This window comes from Leguminivora glycinivorella, chromosome 1, assembly GCF_023078275.1.
Source record: "Leguminivora glycinivorella isolate SPB_JAAS2020 chromosome 1, LegGlyc_1.1, whole genome shotgun sequence".
Taxonomy (NCBI): domain Eukaryota; kingdom Metazoa; phylum Arthropoda; class Insecta; order Lepidoptera; family Tortricidae; genus Leguminivora; species Leguminivora glycinivorella.
The window spans coordinates 17,862,492-17,875,845 of NC_062971.1; the positions used below are offsets into that span (position 1 = coordinate 17,862,492).

At 36.6% G+C, this 13,354-nt stretch overlaps 1 protein-coding gene across 1 annotated transcript in view; it reads right to left on the reverse strand.

Moving 5' to 3' along the window:
- LOC125225590 (muscle-specific protein 300 kDa-like) overlaps positions 1-13,354 on the reverse strand; it is a 201,227-nt gene that overhangs the window by 56,110 nt on the left and 131,763 nt on the right. Inside the window, 4 exon segments of the mRNA XM_048129400.1 lie at positions 2,181-2,326; positions 4,267-4,440; positions 5,002-5,134; positions 10,808-13,258. Coding sequence (XP_047985357.1) covers positions 2,181-2,326; positions 4,267-4,440; positions 5,002-5,134; positions 10,808-13,258 — 2,904 coding nt within the window.

Consider the following 13,354-nt stretch of genomic DNA (forward strand, 5'->3'; position numbering starts at 1 on the left):
CTCCGACATTTCGAGGTATAATACTTAAGCAAATTAACACACCATATATTTTCTAAAAACGCGTAAGGTTTTTACGTTTAATAAACTGAAGCGGAAATAAAACGAGTAGGTACATACGAATCATGACCACAAATACCTAATTTACAAAAGTGACGTCACACACTACCGGCCACCGGTTCACTAACCCAAGGTCAGGCGGCAACTCCGCCACGTTCACAAACTATTGCCTGCGAAATCAAGAGTTGAACCTTATTGAAACACACGAACCCGCGATGTAACACAAACATGGATCTTCTAAATACGATCGTGACGCAACTTTCTGCGGTCCGCCAGGATAACTGTGCGCATTGCGAAATATAGCTCAATCGACTTAGAGCTTTAAAGCTTAGCTATTTTGGACCAATCACAATCAAAGAGTAGGAATGACCAAGTTGTACGTATCGAATAAATGACATCATAGGAACGAAAAATCTTCATGTCCTTGGGTTCGGAGACACTTTTGCATTATCTAATGGTAGAAATATTTCGAGTTTGTCTCGAGTGAGATCATTTTGAGTCTGTACTAAATAAATGGCGATTTTAAATAGCCTAGTGCGATGATTGCATTGGCAAAGTCAACGTAAACAGTTTTTTAATGTTTCTTGGATTTGGATTGAGGTTTATATCCTATTTCAGTCCGCAATCAATCTCTAAGTCTGTAAACTGGGTTTTTTAATGCCCTTGGAATGAAAATAGTCATAACCAACCTTTAACCAACCCAAATCACGATTAGGTACCTGGTACCTACTCCACCTGCACCAGAGAACGACCCAGCATCCAGGCATGAAGCTATTTGCTTCGTTTTTGTTTAGATACAGCTCAGTTTATATGTACTTAAATACCTACTTTACATAACAAAAAATTATAAAATTTTTCGAGACACAGTCTTGTTCGATAACCAATAAAATTGATTTAATGGCTTGGAAAATAATTCGTGTTTTTACCCAATTGGTTTGTTTTGAGGTTTGTAAGTGTAGGTAAGATCAGCTGCAAAAGTGCATGGACTAATTATGAATTTGAATTTTTTATGAATGAATTCATTGATAAATTCGCCATCCACTTTTGCAGCTAATAGTACATAATACCCATTTACCTCAATGCAGAAAGCCAGTCTCCGCTTAAGTGCAATAAATTGAGCGCTTGCCCTTGAACGGTACATATGTGTCAAAATCCTAAGTATACTCTAGCGATGGCACTCGACCTTATAGCAAGTGAGCAGAACTCGAAACTCAATAACCCATCATTTAATTTAGAGATCCGATTAAATTTGCAATGTATAACGTGACCAATGTCAAACTGTTTTTTATTTTGCGGTAAGTATAGATGTTAAGTTAAAGGAATAAGGTCTTGATTTCTTGCGACAGGCCGTGTGGTAAGACTGAGTTTTTTGGTAGCCACGCAATAAACTGGTCAAAGCACCCAATGTCAGCGATTGGTGACGAATTTTAAACGTCTGCTTTGAGCGATTTTTGTTACATGGAATGTTTCCTTGTAGGTGTGTGAGTACTTGGTACTCTTGGTAGGCTTTGATGTAAATAAAAGTCTATCAGCGACAATGTTTTAAAAAAGTTTTGATAAAAAAGGAAATACATTTCAAAAATGGGCATCTATCATTCAGCTGAATCTAAGAATTTAAGTTATTTAGACGCCGGCATTCGTTGATAAGTTGCTGCATTAGTACACGCGATAGTCACCTTTACTGCATTCACATAAGAGTAAATAAATAAGAAGAAGCTTGGCGGTAAACGAGGCGTGGCTGACATGTGTCAACTACTTGAAGATACGCCAATTCGTAACTCGTTGGCAAATGCGAATTTTGTTACAACGAAATTCGTCTATACTTTTGAAAGATTTGTTGGTGATGTTTCATATTTTACTTTCAATCGTGCGTACAGACGTGGAACGTCCACTGAACTGACTAATTTAGACTTTATGACCTACATACTTGAATAGTGATTCTAGGAAAATTATTTCGAGTTTTTGTGCTAAGGACGTCACTGATATTTCGAAAGCATAACCAAGCAATGATTCTAAGAGTTTTACTGTTTTGTAATTACATATGCACTCCACTGCACCATCATTCTGCTAAAATAATTCCTGTACACGAAAGAAGTATGGTCAAGTCAAGCACTTACTTCTCATAAGTTTCCACGAGCTCCTTGATAGATCTGTCGGTGTCCTCGGCCGCTTCCTTGGAGTGAGGCGTCAGCAGCGCCACAACGAAGTCCGCGTGTTCCAGCAGCTCGTCCCGCGTGTCCTCGAGGCCTGCCACTTCGCTTTGCAGCTCCTGGGGAAACAGGATTATCTAGAAAAACCTTACTTAATGATCAATATACTAAAATTACTATATGATATTTAGCAGATGATTCTAGAACTAGCGCTTAGATGGATTGCGCTCTAGTAGGCACCTCAAAACAAAACCGAAACATACACAACTAAATCAAAATATTACCAAAATTAACCAGACGTACTTGAATCAAGAAAGGACGAAGAGTGTTGAGAGTAGGTACTAATTTAACGTACTATCTGACTTATCTGACAATGAGTGTGTATGTGTTAAATTGTGTTACCTAAAGGTCCTAAAGAAAACTATGTCATTTAATTATTATGAATGGTGAACTCGAAAATTGCGTCAAATGGCTAGAAGGGAGCTCCCGTGTCATCAATGGATGCGGTTAACGTTTTCGAGTTTTAGATTTGGGGAATTGCCAACCTAACGTTTGCCAATATCAACACATTGTTTTGGCACTCGGTAAGTAATAGTTAGGGCAAACCTACATAATGTAAATGACATGAAGTTTGCAACTTTCATTTAAAATATTATCATGACAATCGGTGATCACATAATCACGTTTACTGTCTGGGCGAATACTTGTAAACTAAGTAATAAGACTTGCTGTGATTCACATTGGACATTGAACGTGTTAGTGCTATGACGAAGGCAGAAATTTATAATGTAATCAATCGTAGTTTTAATTATTTATAGCTTTTACCGCTTTTGAATCTCTGCACTCGCGTTTGACGCTAAGAGAAAAGGAAATATCTTTTTCCATTTGTGATTTTTCATGGAACTATTTCCAATATTCGGAATCGATCGTCGCATTGTATTCGGCATTGCGGGCACTTGACGTGTTTACCCATATTTATAACATTGCGAAGGAACCATATCTGGCTAAACAATACTTACTATCCGTAAAAGAGGTACGGCTTATGAAAAAAAAAATTGAAGCTGCTCTTTTAAAATGAAAATATTTCTAACATTATTCTTGGAGATATTGAGAGACCTAATTTTCTAAATTTAAGCAGGAGCACGAATGAGATAGCTTAAGGAATGTTCTTCCCGGCTCGTTTTTATTGCCGCGGTGACTCACAGCCGCTAGGATTAGTGCGGGCTTCGCGTGTTGCGTGATGCAAACGGCTATTACAATCTTTATTTGACACAGGAATCTCGCTAAAATGTCAAACCGACTACTTGTTACAAGGTTTTTTTAAGTGCACTCTATTGCTTAATTCCGATGTGCGATAAGGTCAAATGAGCGAAGGTAATTTTAAAAATTAAACAAGCCAATAATGCTAGTTTCAGATGTTTGAAAACCTACAAAGAAGGTTAAACAGTTTCGCCAATAAGTATGCTGGATTCAACCTACGTTTGGTTAAATCTGGTGTAAAATTTGACGCGATTTGTATGTTGTAGATGTACATTTCTACAATGTATTACTGATTATTAGTAGAGCACGAACATCTAATTGTGCTAATAAACATTTGTTATTTCAAAATAGCGTCAATATGAGCAGTAATAACAAAATTCGTTTCAAAATTTCAGCGGCACATGCCTCGGCAGAAATACTTGACATATATGTCAAGAGATTCAAGCTTTTAGAGATCAACTCGGCCATTATTTTCTAGAACTGTTGTTACTGACTTTAAATGTAAATTATTCATGACCACCGGTTGCTACTTATGTTTAATTGTTTTGTGTTTCTTGTGCATTACTGTGTGAGGTGTGCAATAAAGAGTATCGTATTGTGTATTGCATTGTAATCAATAAATTCATGTTATAGAGCACTATATGATGATATAATACAAATACTTAAATAAATTACAAACATCCATGAGTCAGGAATTATGAACAAATGCTCATCACATAAATAAATGCCCTTTCCGCGATTCGAAGGGTAACTATCTACTGGACCAGACTAGTCGTTCATTGACGTAACAAGCACTGACCTGCAACGCATGTCTCGTGTCCACCGCCTTGCGCCTCGTGCTGGGGCTGAGGTCGAGCTGGCGCAGCCGGTCGGACGCCGCGGTGACGCTGGCGGCCAGGCTCCGCTGCACTTCCAGGAGTTGGGTCCAGCGCTTGGAGCTGGTTCTCGGCTGTCGCAGCGCGCTTCGCGAGGCCTAAGAGTTTAATATGCTTTAGAGTTCAGTTCAGTAAATAAGTAGTTTCTTTTAGAGTTTTTAATATACGAAACTAATAACACAACCAGTTGGAAGATATTTACTGCTGTATAATCTTTCAGATGAGTTATATATTAGCTAATAGCTTATGCTTATAAATTAGAGTGACACAAAAACTCACGACTCTTGAGATAGCAGAGCTGAAATTTACTCGTTGTCTGGGATTTTTTTCCATTACTTCCAAGCATCTAATCACGCAAGGCCTTTGTGTAATCAGAAGAAACCTATCCATTATTGCTAATTTAAGGAAAAAGCGTTACCTGCGCTTCACAGGAGACATTAGACCAGTCCGCGGCTGTTGGTTCTACGAGTAAACATGGGGTTTATTATAATTGAAGGAAGATACCTTACTTTCACAGAAGATGTTCCACCGATCCGCAAGTTTGCACGTGCATTGTTTGACGCGCTCGCCGCTGTCTGCGTCTCGGGCCACGTCCAAAAGTGGTCGTTGGTTCTACGAGTAAACATGGGGTGCATTGTATCTGAAGGAAGAGGTCTCACCTTCACAGGAGACGTTCCAGCGGTCGGCGAGCTCGCGCGTGCGCTGTTCGACGCGCTCGCCGCTGGCCGCGTCCGCGCCGGAGCAGAGCTCGCGCGCTCGCTCTCGGACCACGTCCAAGAGCGGCTGCTGGTTCTATGAGCAAACATGAGGATTATTTATTTGGACCAAATTTTACTAGACATAGTAATGAGAGAACTATTTCCTTTACGTGACTGACGAATAGGTAGTTTGAGTATAAATGTACATCGATATAATGACGTCTTAATGGTGCATTTCGCTCGTACTTCACCGTACCTACATTCGTTGTACTAGCGAAACGCACGATAACTAAATATTTATGTTGATTTAAAGATCATTAACTATTTCATTTCTAATGTGCATTCAAATTGGCATCTATAGTAAAAGTCGGTGACTAACTAGAACGAATTTCTAAGAAATCTGCAATTGTAACGTTACACATAGGTACAATCCATAAATTACGATATAAATCTAATGTTACAGAGTATTTTCATTATGTTCAACTCGAAGAATCGTACTTGTACCAGCTTTGTACTCAAACAAGTATATAAAAGTATTAATGTTTAAAACAAATGTTTATTTGAATATGAATCAACAAAGGAGTCATTGTCAACTTTGTAACTAAAAGTTGCAACAGCGGCCACTGTGCTAAAAATAACTTTTCAAAAGGCTTTGTTTGCTAATTTTACGAGTTCCTGTAAACTCTCCAGTAACTTTATGGCTCACATGAAGTCCACCTTAGAGCATTTTACTGTCCTTTTAAAATAAAAAGGTACTTACTTACTCACCGTTTGAACAAATTGCTTAAGGGTCCCAAAGATTACCAATTCGTCGAACGATATCGGTCCATTAGTTAAAATCAAAAATAAGTATAATCTAATCTGTAGGACCCACTTTTAAAAAAATGTTAAGACTCGGAAAAAAGTACGTAAAATAAAACGTAGGTTTATCTAAGACAGAACAGTTGGTTTATCTAAGAGTGTAGGTATTTACTTTGTATAAGATTGTCTAACTAAGTAGGTATTGTAGCTTATTAATTTTAACGAATTTCACCTTAACCTTACTTTGTTGACAATGTTATCAAAATGCAGCTGATAACTCGATAACGTTTTTATAGCATTATTTTCTCCACTTCCTAGGAATATGACAAACGTACCTAAAGATATTTATGAATTCACTTTCGCGAGAAACGTTTTTCAGTAGCTAAGGTACCTATATCTTATTACGTGAAGTAATATTTTACGTTAAAATGTATCGTTCTTTTAGGAAATGTTTTTAAACGCTTGCAACACATTATAACATAATTAATGATTGGCAAAATTTTACTTTAGGTACATAGCCAAAGTCAATGTCATCTCGTATAAGGAAGTCTCGCTTTAACAAATTGACATGTAGCCTCCTACACACCCGCGACCTTGACATGTTATCTATTAGCGAGTTATTTCTGTTCGCGCGACGCTATACACTTCTAAAACCTAATCATATTGATAACTGGTGGCACGAAGAATTCATCAATATTTACATTGTTTCTTAAATTTTTAGTTATTTTTCATCTTTGATATAAGTTCTAAATACGAATTTGGCTCTCGTTATTCAAAAGTCCAACTGATTAACAGAATTACCAATAAAAACAAGAATAAAACACATATAGAAACAAAAAAAGTAACTAGGTAGTAGGTAACTACAGTATTTAATACGTATACGAACGAAATATATTTGAAAAATAAATTAAACCATTTCACTAATACACAATCGCGCGAACTTCACTTACCTTTCTTTTGCGCGGAATGTTTACGACTTAACTCACTAAATAAAAACAAAACAAGAAAGCAAAACAAGATACTACGTAGGCACGTGAATTTTACACTGATTTATAACAATGCAATAAGGAACAATTTGTTTTTGTGTTGTCATAGCGATGTGCGAGCACTGACTGAAGTAGCCTTGGCTGGCCCGTGTGGCATGACATCATCCAGTTAAGGCATCATGAAGTCATGAGAATCATTGTGTAATATTTTGAGATTTGTACGTGACGGACCTTATTAGTTGGATGATATAGGTACCTACCTATCTACATTGTTTCCGATTTCTACCTCGTATGTTATAAGTTATAAGGTATGTACTCTCAGATATAATATTTCATATCTACTGTAGAAGTTAGGTAGGTTCAAAAATAAATACAGAACATTATTATATTTTGAGAATATACATATGTGATAATTTTTATAATTTACAAAGTTTATCAATATTTATTCAAGATATAGGCACATTTTCCTATAATATTTTCATTATTTGTCATACTGAAGTTGTACAATATTTATGCAAAACTAAATGTTTTAAAAAATTTAAAAAATTTAAAAAATTAAAATGAAATATTTATTTTTCAAGTAGGCATATAGAATTAAAAAAATAAAGTAATAATGTTGTCTAATGTAATGTATATTTCTCCAAAAATAAATTAATTACCTATAATATAACACATTTAATTCACCCCCCCCTCCTCCTCCTTGCGTTATCCCGGCATTTGCCACGGCTCATGGGAGCCTGGGGTCCGCTTTGACAACTAATCCCAAGATTTGGCGTAGGCACTAGTTTTTACGAAAGCAACTGCCATCTGACCTTCCAACCCGGAGGGTAACTGGCCTTATTGGGATTAGTCCGGTTTCCTCACGATGTTTTCCTTCACCGAAAAGCGACTGGCAAATATCAAATGACATTTCGCACATAAGTTCCGAAAAACTCATTGGTACGAGCCGGGGTTCGAACCCGCGACCTCCGGATCGAAAGTCGCACGCTCTTACCGCTAGGCCACCAGCGCTTCAACACATTTAATTCAATTGTAAATTAATTCTTTTCAGTTTTATACCTGCACTTTATATTTATTTGATTACGTACGGATATAAAGATTTTCCCCTTAACAGCAAGAGTGCATTCACCCAATGCCTACTTCAATGAAAGGAAATTGTGCTAAAAATAGAGCTGCATCAAAACAATTAATGACGTTCAAGGTAAGTCCAGCCTATTTATATTCAAATTGTATAAAGGTACAACTTGACTGGGTACTCCTTCATATATATATATATTTTTTTTCAATTTATTTAAGGCATACATTTTAAAGGCATGCATATTCATTAAAAATAATTTTGTAGTAACACCCGAATACATATTTTCATGGTAGGCATTTATTACATCCGTTGTAGAGTAACAAGCGACCTATTCACTAATTGAAACGGAAATGATTCAGTGGCGTCGCGATGTAGCAGCTGTTAACTTTGTAGACTCTGCAACAAGTGGCAGGGGAATCCCCTACCATAGACTTCGTAAACCAATTTCGGGGACCGATTTACCCGTTAGGTACATTAGACAATTTTGAAGAACTCGTAGTATACGGACTGATGACCTGGTAAATAATTGTGGCAATCAAGGCCTATGTCCAGCAGTGGACGTCTTTCGGCTGACTTCGTATCGAAATATATCTAGTTTACTTAAGCATAATCTTAGTCTCCTTCACTTTCCTTAACTTATCAGAATATTTTATTTAATCATTTTTATAACGAAATAAAATACGTACCTATAGTATCATCGTGAGTATTATGACAAACACGCGAGCAGTAAAGATAAACATAGATCAAGGAGATAAGTAAATATTTTAAATGTGCATATATTGCAAGGCATTACCCTAGAATATCTGTTGGTACTAATATCAACTATGACTGATAAATTGCTCTTCACTTTTTATGAATAGCTATTGTTACTCAAAAAATGTTGATGTTGTTATTTCACGCCTTTGGAATTACAATACACACGTGACTTTTCACCCAAAATTAACTCCCATAAGAGCCCAATTAATATACAGGGTGGCCCAGAAATACGTTGACAAACGTTTGCAGAATTATTTTTCTGTCCTTACACAAATGACTGGCCTACAAATTAAATGTGAAACCTTATTATATCCTCCTTTGGCTTTGAAGTACAAACGCAAATATTAGAACAAAAAATTTACGATATGCCGCTGCACCTCTAGTATGACTTTCGTCTAACTTATTGCACGTATAGCTTGTCAAATATCCTAATTTTTGTTATTAATATACTGGCTAGGGTTTTAAGATTGATTACAAACTATAATTTATAGTTTTAAGTTAGGTGAAATTACGTAATTAAGCTGAAACGTATCGAGCTTATGAATCTGGAAAAATGTCTTTAAACAAGTGGTTTACATTGCAAACCTTGTGAAATGGACATGAATGCTGTTGAAATATCCATGCTGAATGTAGAAATATACAATATAATATATAAGCCCAGAAAATATTTTCGGTAATTTGGATATTTTGGTTTATTTCAACATTTCCCTATTCTTTGTCAACGTAATTTTGGGTCACCCTGTACATAAGAACATCTTATTCTATAGTGTAGATTATTTGTTTTAGGAGCGTCTAACTCGATTGTGATACTTATTTATTTAAAATTTTCCCCAATAAGGCGTCATCCATATATTACGTCACAGTGTAAGGGGGGGGGGGGTCATACTAAATGTGACAATCCCTGTTAAAGGGATACAAAAAAGCGTGACATAGGGGGGGGGGAGGGGTCCAAAAACCTGAAATTTGGTGTGACGTAATATGTGGATGATCCCAACCTACTTACTCAAAAAACGTAAGATTCGAGCCGGCACCTCGAGTCGGTATCTGAGCATGTAGAGTTGTAGACTGTTACTCCATTATAAATTCTAATGAAGTTTTTAACGTAATTATATTCTGAATTTTAAATACGAGCTACTCGCTCGGGTCGGTGACGAACCGAACATTTATAATGAATGACTATAAAGAATTTGTAAATATAAACAAAGATGTAAGTAGAAAACTACATACATACGTATTTATGTACCTATGTAGCTGTGTATCGAAGTATACGATGTTTTAGAACTCTAGGCCGACCCGCTGTGGCATTAAAAGTGATAAAATTAAATTAAGAAATAATTCCTAGGAAATTTAAAAAGTAAGTAATTTATACCTACCTACAAAGGTACAGACAGCATAATCTGTATGGCCTTGTTATAGATGGTATTTGCATATTGTGATTCAATCAAAAAGCGATAAGGTCAGTGTGGGGAAGAGCGTCTACCCAGAAAACCGTGTACTGAATATAACTTTTGTATCTATATATCTATCACTTCTTACACCTCCGAAGGTTTTTTTCATCCTTAATCCATTAGTCTTCAATATATTATCCCTAGGACGAAAACTAGTTAACAAAAAACTTGATTCGTGTTTCGAGATCGATCATCGAGTTCAACAAGATTACGCAAAAAATTAAAATAAAATAGAAGCAGTTGGAATATTTGTGCATTATGTATGTAACGTAGTAATTTAACAACGAGCAAACGACAATGAGCATTAGACGGTCTTTCCGTTAATCCGTACTCAGCGCGTGGGGACGGTCAACCCACCGAGCCTTAAAAAAAGTGTTTTTTATCACATAAGTTTACTTTAATTCACCAAAGCTGCGTAGAATATAACATTTGCTAGCCCATAGGACCATGCGGATCACTCCAGACTACCTTAAAAGTCTAGTTTTATCCACTCAAACTTTATTTCAAATAAAGTATGCCGGTCTTGCCCGCACTGACCTTACCTCATAATAGCAGTTTCGCGCAACTCGATTGACAAAAAATATAAGTTTTACACTATTTAAAAGGAGCCAAGGGGAAAACAGCTGTCAAGCGCGGTTTGCCTAAGTAATACCTAAATACATTTATTTTAGACACTAAAATAATAATTAAAAACTCACCTCAAGATCATTCCTGGCATGATTCAACTTTTCAAGATGTAGTCGCAGCGCGTCCACCGTTGTCACCGCTTCGTCCTTAATATCGTTCTTATCCAACATTGCCTTGATCTTATCCACCAACTGACAGAAGTCTTTCCAAATCTCCAAGTCCTGTTCCAACTGAGCCTGTCGGCTTTTAGCGGAGTTCAAAGTGTTCTTTAATAGTTGATTGTGTTTTTGGTGTTCTTTAGATAGCTCTTCTTGTTCCGTCGCCGCCAACGACGGCCAGATTTTGTCGACAATGTCTTGCATACGTTTTCCTATTAAATCTTTCATTTCCGGTTCTGAAGCGTTAAAGAATGACTTGTGTTCTTCTAAATCTGATTCGATATTTTCAAAATCAGTGCCGTTTTTGCCCATATCTAGACGAATAGCAGCTTCGTTTATCCAGATGTTTAATTTCTCGACCAATTGTAAGTATTGTTGCCTATATTTCTTATTGTCTTGAAGGTATTTCTCACGGTTGGCCAACTCGGCAGGCAAAGATGTTTTCAAAGAGTTTGCTTCTGATACCATATCTAATAACGAACCCGGGACTCCATCGTCGTTTTTGATGACGTCAGTAATTTTACTTAGTTTGTCCAGATGACTTTGAATACTCTTTGCTAGATTAACATGTTCTGCAAGTTTCTTGTCTACGCTGGCTACGTCTCTGTTAAGTAGAGGTCGTGAATGCACAGCGGCTTCGTTTTCGTGAAGCCACTCTAGGATATCATTTAGATCTGAGGCCAGTTTCTTGTGTTCTGCAGCTGCTCTTTCATGTTCTTGTCGCTTGGATTCTACATTCCTTCTCAAAGTCAGCAACTGTTGTTTGAGTGACTGTAAGAGTTCTGTAATATTATTTCTATCAATAACGGTGCCCTCAGCAGCGATTTGTTGACCTTTATCAGTCGCTGTGGCTAACAAAGCCTCACATCCTTGAATTTTAACAATAATATCGTCATATCGTTTGATCTTGTCTTCCAACGAATCATTAGATTTCTCGATTTCAGATGTGAGATCAGTGTACTTGGCAATAAATTCATTGATTTCTTTGATAAGGGCAAAGAATTGTTCTCGTAACAGTAAGAGTACTTTAAGTTTTGATATTTGATCTTCAATAGTGCCCATCAAATCATCTTGTTGAGTTAAAATGTCTTGCAGGTCATGTAGATTACCACCTTGTAACTCATTCAACATCGCCTTATTCTTTTTGAGATCACCCAAGATTGACTCATAAGCCTGGATAATTGGCTGAACATCTTCGACTTTGCTTCCAATTGGTTTGTTTAAGGCTTTAAGTTTATTCTGAATTTCAGCCAAGAATTCTAGAGCTGCAGCAATTTTTGCGGCAATGTCTTTGTAATCTTTAATGTGTTTGTGTAGAATATTCTTTTTATCATTAATTATAGCATTAATTCTTGCAAATCTATCCGACAGCACGTTTACTTGTTCTTTTAGTTGTAACTTATTAGAGTCTGATAGAGTATCCAAAATATCTTTCGATTTATCTTTGATCTTTCCAATGTTCTTTTCAACATCTTCTGCTTCTTTACTGAGTTTTTCAAACTTTGCTAACTGTTCTTCTAATAATTGTAGGCTTGATGTTCTAAGTTCAGGCGTTGCTGCTACTTCTGCCTCATTGAGCCAGCTTTGACATTTAGCTAATTCAGATTCGAAGTCATTTCTACCTTGCATAAGTTTGTTTAGTGCTGCTAATTTATCGTCAATATCTACCTTAGCAGATGTGTATGATTTATTCAAGTCATCTAAAATTGCTTGCAATTTAGTTCGATCTTCGGGTGAACAGTCTTTGGATACGGCATTGCCTTGACGTATTACTTCACTCAGTGTGTCATTGTTGAAGTCAGACAATTCACTTTGATGTTTTTTATGAATAGCAATCTCTTTTTCTACCTTAGATGTTTCAAGTGGTACTGGCCCACCGAGTTTCTTGATCTCTGCAAGTTTAGCCTTTAGCCAATTTTTAGCTTTCTCTACATCATTTTCAAGTTTTCTTCTGTCTTCGTGGCATGGGCCTAGCCTTTCTATTTCTTGTTTGATAAGTGTTGCTAATTGCTTCTGCTTGGACGATAGTTCCGCCAATTCTGATTCTAGTTGAGTCTGTTCGGAAGGTTCCAGATCTGACTGAATATTGCTTACCTTCTTTTCTAAAGAATCAATTATTGTCTTTTTACCGTCGGCCTCTTTTAATAAATTAGCAACCTTCTTTTGTCTCTCTTTGACAGATTTACTTTCATATCCCAATGGTTCTGGATGCAACATATTGTCGATTTCTTTTTGCATCCAATCATTCTGAGCGTTGACTTCATTCTTAGTGCCGTCAATAGCCTTGTGGGTAATTTCGAGCATTTGTAGCTTACGTTGAATGCGTTTAGCAATATCATTGTATCTTCTTTCAACAGACTTCATCTGTAAGAAAATAATACCATTAGATTGCCATTGAAATTAAAATCATAAACATCCATTTTTATTCTAAGTTGAACTTATGAGTTATGATGAACCTTA